Source organism: Watersipora subatra, chromosome 1, assembly GCF_963576615.1.
Source record: "Watersipora subatra chromosome 1, tzWatSuba1.1, whole genome shotgun sequence".
NCBI lineage: Eukaryota > Metazoa > Bryozoa > Gymnolaemata > Cheilostomatida > Watersiporidae > Watersipora > Watersipora subatra.
In genome coordinates, this window is record NC_088708.1 from 40,113,804 (window position 1) to 40,138,101 (window position 24,298).

Below are 24,298 nucleotides of genomic sequence, written 5' to 3' on the forward strand. Positions count from 1 at the left end.
TGCCTATCAGTGTATTTATCATTATAATATGGTCCATATGATAATATTATCAACATTGCAGTGTTTGATGGGAAGATTTTGTTTATACACAAAAAATGCTAAGTCGTAAAGGATGCAGTAAAAGATCGATAACTGCCGTACAATACAGCAAATATGAAGAATGCGGCCTATCTAAAAATAAGTGTAGAGATAAACCTCATGCCAAAAGATAAACCTCAAAATGTGAGGCTCATTCACTAAAATTCAGAACATTCTGTGCTGTTTTGTGATACGCTGCATCATCACACCAACACCTATATACAGTACATCGTTGTATATACAAAAGTATGGCTGACCAATCGCATTCGTCAATAAAGCCGTACACTGGTAGACATTGTGGAGTGTAGCAATTCATTATTCATTGCCTAGGAGATCACATAATGAATCAAATTTGTCATTTCATTTTAGTTACATGTATCTAAGACAGTTCATGAACAGGTATTGGAGTCTCAGTCGATGAATTGAAAGTCAGGACCGGCCATGTCAACAGCCCACATAAACTTCTGTCTCTGAGTCTTGTTGTACACCTTCTCTATAGGTATGTCATACTTCTTGCACCAGGCCACTGATATTCTTGGATCGAGGTAGTTCAGTTTTGATGTTCCCAACGCAATGTCTTTGTTCTCATCCTAAAGCCAAAGCAATGGTCACTTAACACTCTCAAGACTGACATCGAATTATTTCGATTGGAGTTGCCCTCTCCAAGTGGCTGACATCGAAATAATTCGACCGCGGTTATGTTAGTTCATGGTACTAGTTCTTGACCTTGGATCGGCTAATATTGCCGATATTCTGATAGCCGTGAGACTTTCAAGACTTCATGACAACTCCCTTACCCAAGTTCCACCACACTATAAACCTCTACACATCAATACTTATCAAGACTTCATGACAACTCCCTTACCCTAGTTCTACCACACTATAAACCTCTACACATCAATACTTATCAAGACTTTCAAAACTTCATGACAACTCCCTTACCCAAGTTTCATCATACTATAAACCTCTACACATCTATAAAATATTAAAAGGAAATGATATATTTATTGGCAACTGATTATCTAACCAATAAAAAACGATGTCTTGCAAAAGTCAATGATCTGAAATCTTTCATCTTTATAAACAAGATTTACGATTTTGTAGGTCTTTTAGGAAGTTTCTGTTATTAATAATTATATTTTGTGAGATAAAAATTTATTTCTTTGTCGATCTAATATTTTTTCAGAGCTCCACTTCCAGTTTGTTTTATATACATATTGCGTTATAAAACTCTGCATTAACTTATTCTAGTTCTTTCAAACCACGTTCATGTTGTCTTAACACTTATGAGAGCAAAATAAAATAGCAAACAATTTTGCAATATGAACCAAAGATGCACGCACACTAAAAGCGAATTAAGCGAAGCTGTAGCGGTTGAGGCGTCAAACGAATGTCGCCTCAAAGCACACTTGATGCGATATCATTCTCATCCATCAGACAAAAACCAATACAGTACACAGTTTTGATTAATAAAGTGATGTTATTAGTGATAGTGATGTTATTTGCATTAATTTAAATTAAAATACATGTATATTAATTATTACTATTATTCATTTACTTACCAGCTAGCTTTAACTCTTTTGCGAATTCTCGCCAGTTATTCCTATTGATATCTTCTTTGTTATAATTTTGGTGTCTTTGATTATAGAGGCATGGCCTCTCTTACTAGCGCAATGAGTTGCTCTTCTATATCTGATCACTTGCTTCTATTAGCTACCATTATTAACTAATTTATTATTATTATTAATACACTAGTGTTTGGTACAAGACACATACGACGACGCACAATAAAAGTATCAGCGCGATATGACCTGATACATACAATGCAACTGCCTATATGCGCTAAAGATAGAGACTGTTTTAGCAACAGAGATTTTGCTGCATAAAAAGAAATTATTAATATTGAAAAAGAAACAATTTATAGCTTCTAAAACATCTAAAAGAAAATACTGGATACACGATGAGAAGTTCCTGCCATAGTGAACCAACGAGAGAGAACCAACAATAGCGCATATAATAGGCAGTTGCATCATATGTATCAGGTCATATTGCGCTGATACTTTTATTGTGTGTCGTCATATGTGTCTTGGACTATACCAATTGTTAAAGCTGCTAGAATCGTGCTCGTTAAAAAAATTGGTTAGCCAATTAAAAGCGTTTCGTTGACAAATTCGGTGTGCACGCACAGCTCAGACGATTCTGTGATATTTGGCCGAATAAGTCTGTGAATTCTGTGAAATTCGTGAATTCGGTCAGATTGAACGAATAATTCATTACGTGTGGCCGGATCTTTAGATCCCTACATATGTAAGCTACACTACCACCACTTGACCTACACCTCTATGTAAACTATACAATCACTCAAATAGCTCTATTATATGAATAGCCCACAGACACATGGAAAAAAACTTGAAATCTGAATTTTATGGTATATTAATTTGCTTAAATTCTAGTAAATAGACACAAACTTTTAGTACTATGCATATTTCAGTTACAAGTCCCAAATTGTCATTATAAGCAGAACTGTTCATAGCACAGCTTCTGAAACAAAAGATATAAAACACCAAATGAGATACTTTGTCTGTTCAACCGTGTTTAACTGTGGTACTAACTGAAACAGTAAAAGATACCTTATCGGTTGCTGCTACCTCCAGCTTGTGCAGCTGGTCTTTGAGTCTATCTACCGCTTTCTTTTTCTTTTCCAGATTGCTGCAATATGAGAACTGAAACTGATCGCGCAGTCACAGGCAATATCTCTCAGTTTACAATTCAGACTACTAACAGATTGCTAGCAACTTAAGGCATGAGAAACTAACCTCAAAACTGAAGATGCCTTGCTGTTTTTAGCTTGCTGCTTGGCATCCTTCAGCTGCCTGCTAGCCTCCTTCACATCCTTCTTCTTGTTGGCGATCTTTTCAGATATGCGTTCCATCTGCTGAGAGAAATTCTTGGGGACTGCCCTCTGGTGATTACACAGGATGGCCACAGCACGATTTGCTCGGTTATAGGATAACATTTTGCCCGCTACCGGGTCCTCATCTGCAAAAGTAACTAAATGTGAGCAACCGGTGGAGTTGAAGCGGAACAGATTTATTTCGATTAACAGTAAAATGTCAAGCAACCCATATCATGAATTGAAACAAAGCACTATGATGGTGTGATACATTTGACATTGGTGCTTTGGTTTTTTCCTTGGCATTTTCTGAATTGTCTCTGAAGCTGAACAATGACGCTGAAAGCGGATAGCTGTGTTGGTTAAATTACTGGTCACACGGTAAAATATTTTCGCGTTGCCGAGCAACATCACCGAAATATGTATAAGTAATGGCTGCAACCAAAACATTTCACAGAGACAAGCTCGATACTCCAGGATGTGCTTAGTAAAAAGAGATGTGACTGCTCACCTTTGGTAAGCAAGTTAAGCTGCTCCTCCAGAGTACGAGATGCATTGTACGTACGAAAGACTTTAGCGGTCAGACCCTCCATGATATCCTGTAAGTGCTTGTTGAGAATGGAAGTCTACAAATATTACAAATGATAAGCAAATGAATCAAGCATAATGACATACCGTACATGAATATATTACAACGAAGGTTTCAAAATGAGCACACTCTCTTATACAATTTAATTTTGACATACGAAGTTAGTTTGTCCCAATTTTTGTTCTGCATGCCAAAATCGCTGTACATCAGAGCAAACATTGTCATACGAATACGTTGGATTTATGTAACTAGTTCCAAAATCTAGAAGATAAATATAAAAGATAAACATAACATTAAATTAATAATCAGTACCTTGACAGTAACGACAGTACCTACATGTCAGAAAGACATGTAGGCTTGCCATAGTCTATGTGCAGTTGTCGAGCAAGTGATAGTAACTTATAGAGACATGTTACAGTAGGCTTGCCATCGTCTATGTGCAGTTGTCGAGCAAGTGATAGTAACTTATAGAGACATGTAGGCTCGCCATCGTCTATGTGCAGTTGTCGAGTGAGTGATAGTAACTTATAGAGACATGTAGGCTTGCCATTGTCTATGTGCAGTTGTCAAGCAAGTGATAGTAACTTATAGAGACATGTAAGCTCGCCATCGTCTATGTGCAGTTGTCGAGCAAGTGATAGTAACTTATAGAGACATGTAGGCTCGCCATCGTCTATGTGCAGTCATCGAGTGAGTGATAGTAACTTATAGAGATATGTAGGCTCGCCATTGTCTATGTGCAGTCGTCGAGCAAGTGATAGTAACTTATAGAGACATGTAGGCTCGCCATCGTCTATGTGCAGTTGTCGAGTGAGTGATAATAACTTATAGAGACATGTAGGCTCGCCATTGTCTATGTGCAGTTGTCGAGTGAGTGATAGTAACTTATAGAGACATGTAGGCTTGCCATTGTCTATGTGCAGTTGTCAAGCAAGTGATAGTAACTTATAGAGACATGTAGGCTCGCCATCGTCTATGTGCAGTCGTCGAGTGAGTGATAGTAACTTATAGAGATATGTAGGCTCGCCATTGTCTATGTGCAGTTGTCGAGCAAGTGATAGTAACTTATAGAGATATGTAGGCTCGCCATCGTCTATGTGCAGTGAGTGATAGAAATATATGGTGTAACTTTCTCAAACTTACACTAGATGTAGTTTCAATCAAACTAACTTATATATATACAGTGAAACTCGGATAACTCAAACTTCAAGGGACCGAGCAAAAGTGTTCGAATTATCAGAGTGTTCAAGTTATCAGAGCACTGTCACAAGTCCATGTATTTACTTATTTATTAGTAGATACATGTACATATACAAACTATAATATAAATCAAAAACACAAATGGCTTGTTTCAAATTAAATGCTTCTAATGTAAAGTTTAAAACGTTTTTATCAAAAAGTATAGAGATTTTTCTATCACTTGAGATTGGTTTGTTGTTTGAGGTGATGTTATTGCCAGGACGTTTTTAGATTGACATTGGCAAAACTTGATCGTTGCTGAAATGCTCAAAAGAAAAGACATCTTTTTCTTTTGAGCGTTTTACCCACGATCAATTTTGCCGATTTTTCTTGAAGTTTATGCAAAGATTACCTTACTTTACCTGGGATTCGTTAAGAGCAACAGTCCGAGGCAGTTCAATTACAAGTTTTACGAGGTTTCACGGTACATTGTATATCACTCACGCTTTTTGAATGGGTACTTATTGAATGTACACACGTATTTTGTGTTTAGGTCAAACAATGAATAGTTTTTTTTAGCTAAGACAAAGTATACGTTTGATTTCAACAATTTTTAAGACGTTTTAAACATTCAACATTCCGACGTTAATTCAACACGGAATCAACGTCGGAAAACTATTCATCACGGGCTAGCCGGGTCACGCACTCAAGGATTTTCGCCACGCACATACAAAACAACATGCGATTTTTGTTTTGTATGTGCGTGGCGAAAATCCTTGCGCCCGTGACCCGGCTAGCCCGTTCTATTCATCGTATAGCAGTATAAATAAAATTTCACCAAACCTTTAGAACAGTCGTTGACAAAAATATTTTGCCGATGGAGGTAATAACGACGCTTATGAATTACGAAAAGTTGAGGTTTACCTCTATGGCTTGGAATAAAGTGATTTTCTAAAGCGATAGCAACCGTTTCGGTAGCCGTTGGGCAAAAAACAGTTCGTTATAACAATGTTGAATTCGAGTTATATAGAGCCATTTATCATTGCGTGGGAACGGACCAAGCAAATCCAGTCGAGTTAACCATGTGTTCGCTATATCCGAGGGCGAGTTATCCATGTTTCACTGTAGTTTATTATTCATATGCTTCATTTATTTTAGCTTTTTGGTTTCTTCTTACAAAGCTGTAATTAGTGTGAATGTAAAGCAAAATTTTGAATGTCCTATTTTCAGAATTATTTTGTTTATCAAAACAAATAAATATTTGCTTAAATTTCATGTTGTACGACAAAAATGTTGTATGTAGAATGTAATCAGAACGCACCAACTTCTACGTTAAAGAACTACACCAATCAAAGCACAGATAGAGTAAGAGATGGTAACAGAGTTGGAGCTGTGATCCCATAAAATCTCACACAATCGCAAATGATGAGTGCGAAGCGCAAGCTTACATTGAGTCTGTCAAACAGATCATCTCCTTCACTCTTGTTCTCCATAAAAAGTTTAAGATTCTTAAATGCTCGTTTCTCAACGGCAACACTGTTCTGATACCTACAAGAGTTCAACAGTTGAAGCTTTGCTAGTTTCATTATAACCATTATAGTATTACAATGACAGAACATTAAAATATGAAAGAAACTGACATAAAATATAAGCCAATTTTGTTCACAAACTAGCACTAACTAGACAAAAAGGTAGAATGTTATAAAAGTTTCTTGCAACTTTACACCTATGAAGTATGAAGTAATCATGATCCTCTTATGGCTGAAGTCCACCGGAGAAATAACAAGTAAATTCGTGTGGGATGGCGCTGGGGATGACACTAGCATAATCACATGCATTAGTTGCATTGATTAGTCGTAATTGCCTGATTGATCATTAAGGAATATGTTTTGAAAGGAAATCCAAAACGCACCGAAAATAGTTGCTTGACTTACATCTATGAAAGGAATTTTACCAAAATTGAGTGATTGACCTAACAGCACAATTTTTCTATTAATTAATTGCTGGTTAAAAGATCATACAGCGCATCCATCCCAGCTAACAAGGTTCAGCATTGACTGCGCATCCATCCCAGCTAACAAGGTTCAGCATTGACTGCGCATCCATCCCAGCTAACAAGGTTCAGCATTGACTGCGCATCCATCCCAGCTAACAAGGTCCAGCATTGACTGCGCATCCATCCCAGCTAACAAGGTTCAGCATTGACTGCGCATCCATCCCAGCTAACAAGGTTCAGCATTGACTGCGCATCCATCCCAGCTAACAAGGTCCAGCATTGACTGCGCATTCATCCCAGCTAACAAGGTTCAGCATTGACTGCGCATCCATCCCAGCTAACAAGGTTCAGCATTGACTGCGCATCCATCCCAGCTAACAAGGTCCAGCATTGACTGCGCATCCATCCCAGCTAACAAGGTTCAGCATTGACTGCGCATCCATCCCAGCTAACAAGGTTCAGCATTGACTGCGCATCCATCCCAGCTAACAAGGTCCAGCATTGACTGCGCATCCATCCCAGCTAACAAGGTTCAGCATTGACTGCGCATCCATCCCAGCTAACAAGGTTCAGCATTGACTGCGCATCCATCCCAGCTAACAAGGTTCAGCATTGACTGCGCATCCATCCCAGCTAACAAGGTTCAGCATTGACTGCGCATCCATCCCAGCTAACAAGGTTCAGCATTGACTGCGCATCCATCCCAGCTAACAAGGTTCAGCATTGACTGCGCATCCATCCCAGCTAACAAGGTTCAGCATTGACTGCGCATCCATCCCAGCTAACAAGGTTCAGCATTGACTGCGCATCCATCCCAGCTAACAAAGTCCAGCATTGACTGCGCAGAAACCTGCCAAGTAGCTGCCGCCCACTATTTTTTGCATAGTTCACATGTTGCAAACTAGTTTGTGTAAAAAAGGCCCATTCTTAAATAGTTGGCTAACAGTGTTGGGGTGTCTACTGTACCTATATAGTTGGCCATCAGTGTTACACGCCATGTTACGTGCCTCCATGACCGAAAGGTGAGAGCACGAATAACACATCGGAAATGAAAACATTAAAAAACTTGCTTTATAAAGTTCTAGAGCTGCTTAACAATGAAGAACCCAGGTCTTAACTTTATTCTTGGCCGGGTTTTCAGCTATGTATTCAACAACTCTAGCAAAATGACACTAACAGGAAGTGGGCAAATACCTAATGGAATCTTTACCGAGGAAATCAAACTCCACCACACACTCGTTGCCATCTTTTTCATCAAATAGCTTGACATGTTCATAGCGCAACGAGCAGCAGCCTACAGTGTCAGCTGACTCATCCGAGTCTTTCTCATTGCCAGCCCTTAGAGCCAGTTTGTCTACAATAGATAAAGACAGCATTATATATTGGTGATAAGGAGTTGAGTTGACAGGAGTTTAACGAAGGCTTAACATATGTGTTGATACACCAATCAACACACGTATTACATACAACTAGTTGTAAAATGCTAAACGACATGTAAAAAACTAAATTCATAAAGGGATAATCAGTAGATACAAGATTTTTACTGTCACATTGCCTTTGTTTGACATTCATTTGCCATACACACTTTTTCAGTACACTGAAAGATTGCTGTATGAAAAATGTACCTATGAAATAAAGGGCAACTGCTCGCTGTCGTAGCCTCATCTCCTTGCTTTTCCAGTCATTTGTGTAGTTTTCACGAACCTTGTCGATTATCGTGTGTAATTTTCTTGCCTTTTCATATTTCTGCCAATCCTTCTCTCCTTTAAGACGACTGGCGGGGTTGAGCATAACATATTTATTTTGACTTTGAACATTTTCTGTCCAAGTGGCAAGCCAAGTGACCGTATTGTCATGCCTCACCTGAAATAGGAGTAACATAGTCACCATGAATTAAATACAGACAGACGAACAGGAGGTATGACTGCTGATAGAAACAGCTCAACTAGTGAACACATTGTCTGCAATAAAATGAGTAGTGAGTAGCGCACCTCCTTCCATCGTTGGCCGCCAGGAGCCTCAGGCACTTTGGCATCCTTGCTGCAGTTGATAATGACATGCTTAGGTAGCACTCGCTTCTTAAGCATGCCCATTTTGGGATGGTCGCCTCGACCTCTAAACAAACTTGGAGGCTCTATACGAAAATTGCCAATCTTTTCTTTATGACCATCGATGAGGCAATATCCATACTCTTCCACGAGAGTCTCATTTGCTTCCTTTTCTTTCTAAACGAGTAACAGAACTTAGCTTACTCGAACATGTGACTTTCACAATATACAATGCAATTAGCATAGGTTACAAACAGAGCAATCAATGCATTACATCAAGTTAACAAAACATGTGATACAATATAAAGAGTGGTGCCAAAAAGTACAACTACATGTGTTAACATTGACACAAACCTGCTATAATCATTAAGTTAATAAACTCGGTAAAACAATAAAAAGAAATTAGAACATCCCTATTCATTAGTATTCGGTTTAGAAAATGACAAAAAAATAGATGGCGGCAGCCATCTAACTCTACCATAAATACTAAGGTATCCCCAAACTGAACCCAAATGCAGAAACACCACTCCCAAAATCTTATTAACACTTTCACATTTAGAATACTTGAAATAACTAGCCAAAAATATTTTTTGATAGAATTTCTATAGTTCAATAATAGTTAACAAATCCCTATTACAGCAGTTCAGCCAGCATTCCTAGCAACTGCTCCAACAGAAGACACCTATATGTATTTAAGTAATTCCACCGCATGTGGTTTTCTTTGAAATTAGCAATAATTTCATTTTAAAACAGACATGTACAACGCAGAATGTTACAGACATCATTAGCCTCTTTGTTAATTGGTGAAATCAGGGTAATAACAGAACAACCTTTAAGAAATTTCAAAAAATTGTTCGATGATTTTAGCACTAGGTTCAAAGAGGCAAGAAATGGTTAGCATTTTACACATTTAGATAGAATCTGAGGCAATCTTATCGAGTCTAGAACGGACCTCAGAGAGGTTTATTGAGCTGACTTGGCGACAACTGATGACTTTATAAACAACTTCTTGTGTTCAATGCTATTATTATCAAGTACTATTGGTTTTTTACTTAGGTTGTAATTTGATCAAAATGTAACAAAAGATGATGCAGTTGCATCTAACCCTATAACTATAGCTATACATATACCTATAGATATACCTATAGCACAAAAAGAATAAATAACGACAGTTTGCTATAGTGATTGCGACATCGAACATGAAAAACACTTTGATTACTACTTTCTATTATGGTAGATGGTTGTTGTTCTGGAAAGCAAATTGTTATTCACAGGGACAGGTGATCTATCTCTGAGTCACATAGTACTGTGATCGAATTGAGAATGTAGGTCAAAAATAAATCGATTTTGTAAAAACATGTGCATCCTACTTGCTTTTCCTCTTTAGAACGGGCTTTTCGAATTTCAGATTGCTCTGTGAAGTAGGTGTGCATCTGCCTGAAGTCACATTTAGTCAGATCTTTGATGAGCGCTCGCTCTGCAGATGTCATCACTTGACGCCAGTCATTAAAAAAGTTTTTGTTGAAAACAGGCTTTGCTGTGTAGTCATGATTAAGCATCTTGGCATAGAATCCTGCCACTTCTTCTGTTTCAGGTTCTAAATCAACATCTTTACCTAGACAAAAAAAGAATCAGGACTGTAGCCAGAGGTCAGCCATAAACTACCACTCCTACACAGCTTCTAGTTTACCAGCAAATTGATACAATAGAAAAGATCAGCTTAAAACAAATCTATGACATGACTATGTGCACAGAGCAGAGCGAGATGTATATAGCGAGGTGTGAGTATACGCGCAATAGACTGCAGCCACTTAAGGCATCAAACTATGGCAAAAGAATTCATTTTAAAAAATCATTATTTAATCTAGTTCTTACAATAATTATGTTTCTTTGCATCTCATGAGGGCATCGAAAGAACAGCTTACGTATGATCACGAGGGTGAAGTTATCTCAAACCAGAAAAATGGCTAACACGCTGAGAAGTTCATTGAGTACTAAAATTGAAGGGTTTTGCAATGTCAAGGATTTTATGTGCTTACACAAGCCTAATAGATAAGTTTCAGAATGGTAACCCAATTCAGTTATAGTATTTTCGTGATGATCGTGATCAAGTCAGAATGGTTATTACTAGTCAACACTGATGATCGTGATCAAGTCAGAATGGTTATTACTAGTCAACACTGAATTCATCCTATTGTTAGTTCAACTAGAGTTATGAAAAATGGAAAGTTTTCTGCTATAAAGTCTTATATAAACTAAATGTGTAATGGCTGCATTTGAACAAAACATCACACAAATGCAAATCAATATATTTTTCAAGCAAATCAGAATGTGTTTCAAGAATTCTCGCACTAAACCTCTCATAGTAATTGAGACCAATGAATGAAGATGATACGTATCGCTATTTGTATTTAAGTAAGGAAGCCGAGTGTTAGCCACAGTATAGCCGGATAGCTAGACACACTTACCATCATATTTAAGCTTGATATGAGGAGGGAGGGGCACATAGTCGGGCGCAAACACAGGTCCACGGTGTTCCAATGTTCGCCATTTTTTTCCATCATCTTTTTTTGTTTCTTCCCACCACTTCCAGACCTCATTTTGCTCTTGCTCCTTGGCCAACTCTCTCTTAGTCTTCTTCTTTGTGGGGGATGTTGGCTCAGCCTTCGCCTGCTTGCTCTGCAGTAGAATGACCAAGATAATCAGTGCTAATCTCATCACTGTACAACAGCCTATGCATCTTTCACTCCAAAAATAGAAATGCGAATGGAAGAGTTCTGTACTCGTTAAATGAGAAAAATACATGTTCACACCTTTGCCGCAGATGACAAAGGTTTTGGCCCCTTCCCTTTAGCTGGTTTTTTTGGCTCAGTCTTGACCTTTTTGGCTGATGATGGTCTGAAACGATAACAGAAGGTCTATCATATAAATCAAAACTATAACTCATAGACAAGGTACATGGAAATAAACAAACAGAATGCCTAAATTCAGTCATATGATTCATACTTTCCAGAAGGATCGTAGTCGTCATCCCCTTCGTCATCGCTGAGTGGTGCCATGCGCTTCCTTGAGGCCTACAATTATAGATGTCACACAAGGTCAAGCATATAGCTGCCAATAAAACAGATCTTCGCATGGGGTTCTGCTTAGGAGCGCACAATGAAATAGACAATGATACAATTAATTCAAACAGTATCAAATATACTCAATGACTTGTTTCATTAAGAAACTCTTCATATCAGCGTACATCTATTTTGAAGATGGCTGCTGAATGCCAACTGACAATAAACTTGTCAAAATGAACAAAAACTGAATGTCATCTTAGCCTCAAAATTATCAAAACCTGACAAATCTATATATATATTTCTAAATGTTGGTGTGTATGTGCATCCAGCTATAGCTATTAAAATATTTGAAATAAAATTCCACAATGCCATGGACTTGAACTCATGGAGATAGCAACCGCAAGTTTAAAATCCAAGCACTCTACCACTGAGCCATACCAGCCGTCTTGATACACATATGTTCTCATACACATTATAACGTAAGCTATAACACGCTAATTGTTTTAGCAATGCACTCACAAGTTACGGTTAAGAAATATTTTGGGACCTAAGTATATGCAACACGATGCTTCTTCGTCTTTTTTTCGTTAGGGCAAATTTGTTCCGCCCTATAGTAATAACTTATATCGAACCTAAAGTTTGGAGATTTGTGTAGTGATCATATAATGTATGTTATTAAAAGATATACGTCGCTGAACTCGCCATGGCGAGTAATCCATAACCGCTATACCGGTATATCTGGTATACATTATAATAAAAATGATTATAATAAAATATTATCGTAAAACTTCCTTCAAGTATGTGTTTAGTGAACTAAATTCATTAAAGTTAGATTCAGCAATTATGTTACGCGTCTGTCCCAAAGGTAAGAACTCTCCACGTAGTACATTGTAATATTATATTATATTATCTTGCGGATCATAACCACAAAATGCACTAAAGTCATTGTAAGTACCTATAGTTACTAAGGTTAACATAGTATTTTGGTACTATTTTTAATGATGATGATGTTTATTAAAAGGTGATTGCATTAGATAATGACTATGGGTTTTCATACCACTCTATGTATGTCTATAGCCTATGATATTTTCGTATGCCAACATTGAAACGAACTGAAATCATAATTGTACACCAAATAATTTTTGATTGTAATCGTAGCGAAGTAGACTATATTTAGCCATTACTTGCTAATGATTTTACATTTAAAAGGCCTTTACATTTTTATCTTTCCTTCCAATTTATTTCAACGAAACACTTCAGTCAAGTTATGAAATTTTAAACTTACAGATGTTTAAAAACCCTTACAGTTTTATTTTTAATCTAGTTGTCCTGCGCAAACTTCTTTTTCTCATGATGAAGTTTAAAGTTACAGTTGTTTGAAAAAGTTTGAAAACCTTTACAGTTGTTTTTATTCTTTTTCTTAATCTATTTCGACATGTAGGCTCGCCATCGTCTATGTGCAGTTGTCGAGCAAGTGATAGTAACTTATAGAGATATGTAAGCTCGCCATTGTCTAAGTGCAGTTGTCGAGCAAGTGATATTAACTTATAGAGACATGTAGGCTCTGAAATGTTTAGAGATATGTAGTTTGAAAGTTAGAATGGCAAATGTTTTTATACGTTAAAAACAAATCAATTTCTGTCCAAAGACTTTTTATTACCCGGGCAACGTCGGGTAGCACATATATTATATAATGAACTCTGAGCTATAAGCTAACTTCTACAAAAATAAATTAGTTCATTTGGAGTTGTTTTGATTACCACAGCATATCTTCTCCGCCAACATGAAAAGGTTTTGCTCAAATTTAACGTTTAAATGCTTAGCTAATGAAAAACAACTATCGTAATTATATCCCTGGCATGGACTACACATCACAGCATATTTTTTCAAAGACTAACATCAAATAATTTTAATATTTTTCATTTGAGATTTTGCTTGCTGTTTTAAGTGATCTGACTGCCAGGATGTTTCAAGATTAAAATAGACAAAATGTGATTACGGGTAAAACAGTCAGCCAAAAAGTACATCTCCAAAGATGATGTCAGTAGTCGTACTTCCTGTTTGTCCCTTTCGTTATGGCATCGGCTATAGCATTCAAGTTGCAGCATTACGCGTGTCTATTCATGTATATTGATGTATATTCATGTCTATTCTTTATTGTATTTGCTCAAGACTGTTACTATAAAACTTCAAATATAGCTCCAAATAAATTTCTATAGATGTTTCAAATAATTTAAGATAAGTTGGTTAGAAATCGTCCCATTTTTTTTCCTCTAAATACCCTGTAAACATATAAGTACTCGATGCCGATTAGACTCGCATATTTAGCACTTATAAACAATATGCATAACTACTGATGTCATTTTTGGATAAGTCTAGGAACATCTTTTTCTTTTGAGCGTTTTAACCACAATCAAGTTTAACCAATTTTAATCTTGAAACATCTTGCCAGTCAGATCTCCTAAACCCACAAACAAAATCTCAAATAATAAGAAATATCTATACTTTCTGACAAAATCTTTTAAAATTTGACATGAGTGACTAAAACACAATATAAAATTATCTCCTCAAATCAGTATTTAATCGTTGACTGCTTTCAAACTTTCTTATAATTGGAAACAACCGTTTATAAAAAATTTCTGGCTTGGTCTAGTAAAAATTGAAATTGTCTTAGAACTGTGAACAATTTGCAACCTATAGCACATATAAGCTGACACCAAAGTTCATTACAGAACTAATGAACTTTGCTTCACAAAACTAAATTATCAGCATTTATGGTCAACTCTTAGCTTTTTTGCATTACCGAATGTCTTTTATTTATTCCTAGGGGAAATTCTATGGCTTTTACCAAGTCTGTCTTTGCATAGTTTTCAAAGCTATGAACTAGATACAGTATAAATAGATATTTTTGATCGCACAAGTTTCTGTGTTTTGTACTGAGTTTGTATGTGACAATGTCAAGTGTTGCCTAATTATTTTAAAGAGAAAATCGCGGACATATCCTTAGATGGGTACATAAGCTACTTTGTTTTTTATTTAAACACTATTTCAGTATAGAGAGTGAACTTTTAACACTCGGGAAGAGAATTGTGAATAATTTAAAACATGTTTTCATTTATAACCGAATACAATAAACCGATCATTTGAAGTGTTTTAGCTCTGTAATGATTGACAGTAATTACTACAGGCTTTGAAAACAACAACTCGTCCTAATTAATACACAGCAATCAGTGAAATGGGGTGATAACTGCATAGTTGCACGAGGTTTGCATTATCCTTCATAAGGTAAACTCACAAATGTAAATAGACCAACTAGAAAGAGCCTTGTCAATGTTTAAAAATCCAATGCCATCCCAAAAATATATTCTTAGAATGAGTACAAACCAGCAGCCTTTCATCATCACTCATCATCTCGTCTTTCACATTAGCCTTAGACAGAGAAGAAGGCTCCAGTTTGACAGATCCCTCAGCACTGTCATGACTCTCGCTTTTGTAGGCCACTCTTTCCTCCTTCGGTTTGTGCTTTTCCTTGTGCTTGTCTTTCTTATGCTGCAAAGCATTACTTGAAAATGAGGTTCACAAACAAAAAAGTATAAAATGAAGAAAAAACATAACTAAGCCCGAAGCTAATGACAAAAATGAGTAACACATTGTACATCGTAAGCGCAGAGACAATCATCAAAAACCAGGACATGAGATTACATAAGATTACTGAATCCAAACTTTTTATGAGATTTCACCTTCTTGTCCTTTTTATGTTTGTGCTCTTTATGCTTCTTTTCTTTGTGACTCTTGTGAGACTTGTGTGATTTGGAATCACTGCCTATAACAAAACTAGTTGGATGGAATCAACCTATTTGAAAAACAGTTGATAAAAGATATCTGTCCAACAAAAAAAACCTATGATTGAATGTATAAAATTATAATTTATGGAAAATGGCAACATGTAGAACATTGTGAGTTAAGATCATTCACTAAAGGACGATTTATTAATTGTTTAGCAATTTATTGCCATATTTATAAATTTATCCAAATCTAATTTCAAAGGTTGACTTGCAACAAAATTTACGTTACAGTTATTTGATAGCAAAAGATTCACCATGTCTTACTCTGCTGTGTTGCAGGTGCAAAATATGTGGAAATGTAATTACAAACTCTAAACAAGCTCAAAAATGAACAGTTAATCGCAGCCATCACAAAACCGCCATAGATTGGAATCTCTTTCCAAAAATGGGACGTAGTTGTTACAGGATGGTTTCTGTTTACACTTTCATGCAACCTTATTCGTCGAAATATTTTCACAAATATACTTCACGCATTCAATAAAACCATGTTTATTGTTCTTACGTGTCTGTTTTATTGTCATTGTAATGCTGTCACTTTTAGCACTGATATCTTATAACTTACCGTAAAAAATTGTTAAACGTTCTAACCTTAGCTCGAAGGAGTGCATATCATTGTCTGATAATCATGACGAACCTGTTGATTACCTGTGATAATCGAAAAGTGCTGCAAAAATTATTTGCGAAGTATTGGGTCACGTGATCAGATTACGACTTGACGATTGAATAATGCCGAAACAAAACTGTAAAGTAGCAAGCATCTATATTTGATACGGGGTCTTCGGTAAAACCCGAAGTGTTCGTCATAAACTAGTGCTACGATAAGTTTTATATTGAGCTTTTATTGGCCTTTCAATTCACGTGAGAACATCACGTGACAAGACGATAACCAAACTGTAATGACAACGTCAGATAAATAAAGAGATTCCAATTTACGGCGGCTTTTCGTTTTTGAGCTTTTAAAAGCTTGTAATCACATTTCCACATATTTGGCATCTACAACACAACAGAGTAAAACATGGTGAATCTTGAGATACCAAATAACTGTAATGTGAATTTTGTTGCAAGTCAACCTTTAAGCTTACATATGAACTTGAATCGATATCATAACTATTTCGGCCAATCATGGATTGATTGTGGTTCTGTATCTACTGACACACACCAAAGGGTTCATCTCATCAGGATGCATCCACGAATCGTCGACACATCACCCACGTTTTGGCTACACAAAATACCTGTACAATCATCTGAACACATCAATTTTCAAAGTACATGTACAATGTAAAATTTGAGCATATGTTTGACTTTCTACTAAAATTTTTACACAACTTGCTAAATTATCCTAAACATTGTTTCATAAGTAAAAGTGAAGACGCAAGTGAAAACTGTAAAGTGTACATAAAACACGATGGTAAAAAAGAATAAACCCTACAGGATGAAAATATTCGCGGAGGTGAGTTTCGCGCAAATTGCCTTTCTCATTCATATTCGCGGACTAATTTATTCACGGATAAACAGAATCACTCTCTATTAAGGGCTAGCTCTATTGCAGTTAGCAATAGAGTTAATACTTCACAGGCGTACACCACGCATTTAGGTTTCTATTTAGCTGACAACTATGAGTCGATCATGCTAAGTATCAATAGCTGAAGTATTGAATGAAAGCGATCAGTTTTTAAACAAGAGAATGAACTAACGCAGTTAATTATGGAAAAATGTATCTGCACTGCAAATCAAATACATACCATAATGTCCAGATCGGAATCATTATCATCATCAACTTCGGTATTAGAGGTTGATGGAGTCGATTTTAAAGTAAAAAAAGGTAAAAGAGATTTTACAACGCCATGTCGAAGAACTTGTGACAACTTTTTAATAATTTTGTAAAGAAGTGTGATGCATTTGCAATGGGGTTAACTCATAGCTACAGCGATGATTTTAAAAAAACTGGAACTGAGCTACATTTACTACTTCCGCCTAATGGCTAGCTTTTAATTTGAGGCAGTAGTTATTCTCCCTTGTGTTTAAAAATAGAACTACCTGATTATTGGTGGAATTTAATAATTCGCGGAATAGACTGTTTGCGAAATTACGAATGATTAAATCCATCAAATATTTTCATCCTGTAGGGTATATAAACTAAGTTGATTTAGACATCACCTGTTAGAGAAAGCTGCAAAACTCTTTCGTATTCTACGTTTGATCTTACACATAGCCAAGCCTGTATTTTGATTGTTTCTATGGTCAATCATTATAACTTGACAATTTAGTTATTTTTACATGTTAGTTCTTTTTACATAGTGTTATAAAATTACCCGAAGCATGTATTATTTTGGCTTTTAAGCTGCACAAAGACTCAAAAGTATACATGTAACAATATTTGCACAGAATGAATTATCTTCACATTTCCAGATTTGACTGTATAAGATTCAGATTGTTTGACACTGTCTATGCAAATAATTAATGATAAAACCATCTTTGACAGGTATTTACAACTTTTTCTAACTTCTTTAAAAGCGTTGGCATGCCATAAAATCATTAACCTCTTAAATTCAACAGCATCTATGCAAGTCGAATTGATTGCAAAAAATTGTATACTTTGTTATTAATCGTATAAATTCAAGAATGAAAATGTTACTAAAAGAAACGTTTCTTGTGGTTATACACTAATTGTATTCCTGGTAAAGTCCGCAAGAATTGTTGAGAATTCATATGGTTCCGAAGCATAATAGTGGTTACCTTATCTAGATATGGTACCAATCTAACTTGATGTTGTGTAGTCAAAGTGTTAAGTGTCATTCATGCAGATTATTTGTTACACTGACATAAACTGAGCTAGAAAAGTCGAACATAGCAACAAAGCATACATACCATCACCAAGGCCAGTGGTTCCATTCAGCAGGCCATTGCTGACGGATAAAACATCTGCATCTAAAAAGGAACACAGCGTTAAAATAGTAGCGACAGATAGAGACATATTGTATTAACAGGTTCTATGTTGACATTACACAAATAATGATGCACCAAGATTAACTTAGCGTGTAACCGTGTATCAATTAAAATGTCCATGCTTAACACCTCCATGTACATTTAACGTGTATACTAGCATACATAAACACGTGAAGATGGTAAATGAAAACATAAATTAAGAAGTTATGCTAAGTAGGAAACTCATACATTCAATAACTTCTATATATATATATATAGAAGTTATTGAATGTATGAGAACATTATGTATATAAAGTTCTCATTAACAATATGTATATATATATACTTATATATATGAGCAGCACAAAAATGTTGATATTCTTTGTAAAGGCAACAATGTGTTACTTCTATCACATAACAATGCACATTAACTAGGCCACTTGAGAACTATATATATATGTAATTATATATTTTTAAATGTTTCGAACTTTGTCATAAGGAACATCCACTACTCATACAATTATGAATGTGACATGAACCTAATTTGCTCAGACACTCAAGGTTGAGGAATTCAAGTCGATTTTTGCTGGCATCGACTTTTAGGAGCTACATAATGCTATAGCAATATTTAGAAAATCAGCAAAGATGATTATTGGCTGATTTAATTTTTCACAACAATTATAGATTGCTCATTTAAGCTATATCAAGTTGCATTAACAATTTGTTCAGATGAATGTAAAAAGGTACATTGGTTTGAACATGCTATAAATTAAAGGGCTTAGAAAAGCTAGTCATTTAAAAAAATTACTCAAGTGATAACAAAGTAAGGAAACTGCGCATTTACTTTTATATAGAATAAACCGAATGCCATGTTAAAGCAACTTTTTCTTACTGAGTATTAAAAGCAGCCTACACATCAATTTACATTATGATCTTATGCAATAAGTTTCAAAATGCACACAGAAGCAATAAAAAGTTTTTAAATCTACAACATGCATACTGTTGTAGCAATATTACTCACGAAGCATACATTATCATTAAAGGTTGACTTGCAACAATATTCACATTACAGTTATTTGGTATCAAAGGATTCACTATGTTTTACTCTGCTGTGTTGTAGGTGCAAAATATGTGGAAATGTGATTACAAGTTCTTAAAAGCTCAAAAACGAACAGTTAAGTTGCAAGTCAACCTTTCAGGCTTGCTTTGGATTACGAAAATTGTATCATTCGTTGGACATGTCACATAAATCAACTTACCGGCCATTTAATTTTTCAATATCTCGTCAGGGGATGAAACGATGTTCGACGTATAGAACCAAGCAAATCACTAAAACAACAGTTAATTAGGATAAATAAGAAACTTTTTAGAAACACATTTAAGATGATTTGGGCAACTTAGGAAAGACTTGATTGTTAAGACACCTATGCAGTGACTATCCTACTGCTGCTCTACAACATCGCTGCGGAACTGAACTAAACCAGTCTGTAATAAATACTACACCAACAAGTGTGAATATATACACTTAGTTTCATGGGCAAGGGATAAAAGGTTACTGCCTTTATGTGTCGGAATTATTTGGAAATAAATAATGAAGATAAAAAACCGATTACATAAAACTTGGACATTGTCAATACTCTTTTAGCAATAGCATTGACATTTATACAATAGCACTGGCTGTTGCTAGAACTTGATTTTGCAACATTGTTATCCATTGTGAACTTCCTCAAGTTATGAATTATATATTGAACTAGATGAATGCCCGACATTGCCGGGTGAGAAAAGTCTTTGAACAAAAAACATATTTTTATTTAACATATACAACATTTATTATTCTAACTTTTAAACTTCATATAATGAGAAAAGTGCTTTTTTGTGCAGTTCAAAAGAACTAGGAGAAAAAATAAAACAACTTTAAGGTTTTTCAAACAACTAACTTTTAAATTTCATATCACGAAAGAAGTGTTTTGTTGAAATAAATTAGGCAGAAAATTAAAACTGTAAAAGTGTTTAAATGTAAAATCATTAGCAAGTAATGGCTATATAGTCTATTTCGCTACGATTCAAATGAAAAATTATTTGGTATACAGTCATACCTCGACTTACGAGCTTAATGCATACTGTGACTGAGCTCGTATGCCAATTAGCATGTTGGTGCAATCTATTTATATACATGTATATATAGAACAATTAAATATATATCGATTGGTTTCCATACTCTGAAAAACACAAACAAAAACAAAATATTGTAACAGAAAAAAAACATGTTGGTAATAGTCCTAACTTACCATATGCTTTGAAAAAGCAACAAATAAAAATGCAAGGAAATGCGATTAATTAAAATTAAATGCATACAATAGCAGCTAACGCTAGCATTACCAAGGAGGGAAACAAAAGTTATCCTTCATTACAACATTTGACTTAGATAAATTTGGATTCTGATGTACACTTATTTTAAACCTAATAAAATTAAAATTTCTTTGGCGTTCAGTTTTAAATTTTTTCTTGCGGCTTGGCTAATTTTTCTTTTGTTTCGCACTCACGATCATCCGGTCGTTTTAAGATAAACCTATCTAGGAATGTTCGCCTTTGTCGCCCTTTGAACATGTTGTGAAAAGGACAAACACAGGCGTCGTCACAAAGGGCTAATGCACGACCACTAGCCAAATTGTCGGTATGTCTAATTTTTATAAATTCTAAAAACTTTTGCCATTTTTCTAACATATTATTTATTTCCTTAGTAAAAATGCGGTTCTCTTTTACATTCTCATTTTCCTCCTCGCTCGTGTAATTCTTCAGAATATCTCATCTCCTGAAGCTCTATTAACTCTTGCGTCGTCAGCTTTTTTTGTTGCTCCTCGACAAGAAGTTTATGGCCCGGTAAACTCTTCTCTTCAGTTGTGATGAATGTACGCCTGAGAATATTTTGAGCAAAAGAGGCCAGTTTCGTCGCAGTTGAACACTTGTTGGGGGGGGGTGTAACCTTGCTGCATTCTTATCAAGGCAAATATGTTGATATATATTCGGTTGAGGCTTTCAAGATGGAACCTACTGCTTCCCCACGCCTCACAAACAAGTGTATCCCAGTGCGTTTTTTAAAGTTGATGAACTAGCCAAACCTTGCTTTGAATGTTTCCTCTGACACCGAAGTCTCGCCTTCCTGATCTGTCTGCTACACTTTTAAGCATTAATACATGTCTTTTATCCAAGACATGAACAGTCCCCCATCTTGTCGTGAGGATCGCTATGGCGTTTGGAAACTATGGTTAGTCCTTTGGCAGGCTTAATGCCTTAATATTATCCTTCTGTTTGATAATTGTGTATATTGTGGATGTATTTGTCATATTGACAAGCCAGCTCAATCAGGCGTGCACCTTTCTCATATTTTTCAATAATTTTACATTTAAAATCAATTGTTATCATTCGCTTTTTTTTGGCATTATTGTTCATTGTACCGATTGGCTTTTGGGCTACGCACAGTACTTTTAATTCACTTAATTCTGCACTGATTAACATGCACAGAAAACCCTGTAGCAACAGTATAACCTGAGCAATTGAAAAATACAGAATGATGTTGTTCTCATAAGACACCTCTAAAATACTTGATCACTGACTTGTGTGCTCGTATCTCAAATGTGGCTGGTATGTTAGTGATAAAACTTGCCGAAGAGCTGGCTCAAATCACAAGTTTTTTATATGTTAGGGCACTTGTAAGTCGAGGTATGACTGTACAATTATACAATTTGAGTTCGTTTCAGTGCAGGCATCATAAGGCGAAAACATCATATAGACGTTTTGAGTGATATAGAAACTCATAGTAATTATCTAATGCAATCACCTCTTCGTACAAATCATCATTAAAAAACAGCAACAAAACAGTATGTTAGCCTTAGTAACCATAGTTATCTACAATAACTTTAGTGCATGTTGCGGTTATGATCTGCAAAAAAATGTAACATTCAAATGTACTACGAGCAGAGTTTCTATCTTTGAGACAGAAGTGTAATATAAACGCTGAATCTATTTTAAGTGAATTCGTCTTACTAAACAGACTTGAAGAAAGTTTTAGTTCGTATTTTAGCAAACTTCCAACTAAAATTTTATCCCTTCCTCATTTGTAAATCAGTTTTCAACATAATTGGATGATGTTGAACTGAGATACAATCGCCAAATTTGAGTATGACAAGGACGAAAAAGATTTACGTTTCATAATTAAAATTCTTTTTTATAACAAGGGCATCATAACGCGTAGGCGCAATGTATCAATTAATACGCCATTTAGCGTGTGCAATCGAGCAAAGGGTATGCGGTATATAAAACCGATAAAATTCTTAGGACTGTGTAGCTCAGTGATTAAATGCGTGGTTAGAAACTTGCGGTCGGAATCTTCATGAGTTCAAATCTAGCATGGATCGAGCTTTTTTTATTCCAAGATTTTAATAGCTATAGCTGGACACACCAATTCACAGATGAGACAAAAACTTTAAGATGTAAATATATCGATTAACCTTCATTTTGCCCTGATTTTAACTATATAAACCAAACAGCTGTAAAATTATGTTTTTGAATGGTTATGTGAGCATACCTGCCAACTCTCACGCATTGGGCGTGAGACTCACGCAATCACCCCAAAGAAAAAATGAAAATACGAGAGAAATGCTTGAGATTTTTGCCCCCATTTCCACAATTTTATATATACTATCATTGATACATCAATTGCCCCAAAACCAAATCTCACGCATTGCCCCACTCTTGGGTTGGCAGGTCTGTATGTGAGCTAAACTCTGAACAATTAATTTTTAATGTAGAATTAAAAAGTAAATGTTTAGAATTTAATTTAATATAGAATTTATGACTATCTACTCCAGGGACAATGAGTAACAAAGTTGTAAATGACAATTTTTATTTTCCAACAAGGTAGTGTAGTTATTTCGCACATCACTATATATCCGAAAATTAGACTTGCTTCAATGGTGTTCTGTTAGCTACTAATGTATGTTAAAGACGACAGTGACGAGTTACACTCTTCCTGCTGCAATATAGCGTACGAAGAGTGTCATTTTACATATTTCCATTTACAGATGTTATTAACTTTACTGTGTGAATACTGAATAGACATTTTTACTTGCAATATGTAAAGCAGATGTGGTTTGCTCTTCTGCTGTTTTACACTTTCGAAGCGTTAGTCATTAAATGTAATAATAAATTAAAAGAAGAATCATTTTTCGGTAATGTCTACAGCAAGCTTCTGCGGGTGGACGACAAAAGTCAACATTACGATTATATGAATATGAGCAACAACATGATGTAAATACAATATAAGTAAAAGATCAGTCATCGTGTTTACATACCTATGTGCCTAATGAAGAAAAATTACACATAAATCTTTTTCTGTAGTAGAGATGGTCTTAATGGTATCACTATGTTGAGCGCGGAAATGAGACGTCAACCTCTAAGCGAAGAAACAACTTAAATTCAAGAATGAGTAATTCGCAATGTACAAAATAAAAATCTGGGAATTATTTAAGGAAAAACATAATCATTCAAACATAAACAGTAACCAAAAAATTTTGGCCAATTTTTTTCAAATTTAAAGCTTTTACTACATGCAAACGACAATACCTGCAAACAAAGAAAATAAAATCCAAGTCCTATTAATGGTGAACTGGGCATGCGCAAC

The 24,298-nt window shown here is 35.6% G+C and overlaps 1 protein-coding gene across 3 annotated transcripts; it reads right to left on the reverse strand.

Annotated features, from left to right (window-relative positions):
- On the reverse strand, window positions 1-24,298 carry LOC137385322 (DNA topoisomerase I, mitochondrial-like). Of its 3 annotated transcripts, none has more exons than XM_068071768.1 (17): window positions 24,241-24,298; window positions 19,878-19,947; window positions 18,562-18,621; window positions 15,589-15,671; window positions 15,233-15,397; window positions 11,790-11,857; window positions 11,597-11,681; window positions 11,252-11,462; window positions 10,154-10,398; window positions 8,727-8,960; window positions 8,361-8,598; window positions 7,930-8,089; window positions 6,188-6,287; window positions 3,483-3,597; window positions 2,895-3,117; window positions 2,709-2,787; window positions 1-668 (listed from the first exon to the last, which is right to left on the reverse strand). In XM_068071768.1, the coding sequence occupies exons 2-17, from the start codon at window positions 19,882-19,884 to the stop codon at window positions 489-491; spliced, it is 2,253 nt and encodes a 750-aa protein (XP_067927869.1). In that variant the 5' UTR covers window positions 19,885-19,947; window positions 24,241-24,298; the 3' UTR covers window positions 1-488. The 3 variants fall into 3 exon arrangements, with proteins under 3 accessions (XP_067927869.1, XP_067927871.1, XP_067927870.1); XM_068071770.1 differs by having other exon boundaries at window positions 10,154-10,392; window positions 11,246-11,462; XM_068071769.1 differs by lacking the exon at window positions 24,241-24,298 and adding an exon at window positions 23,970-23,987.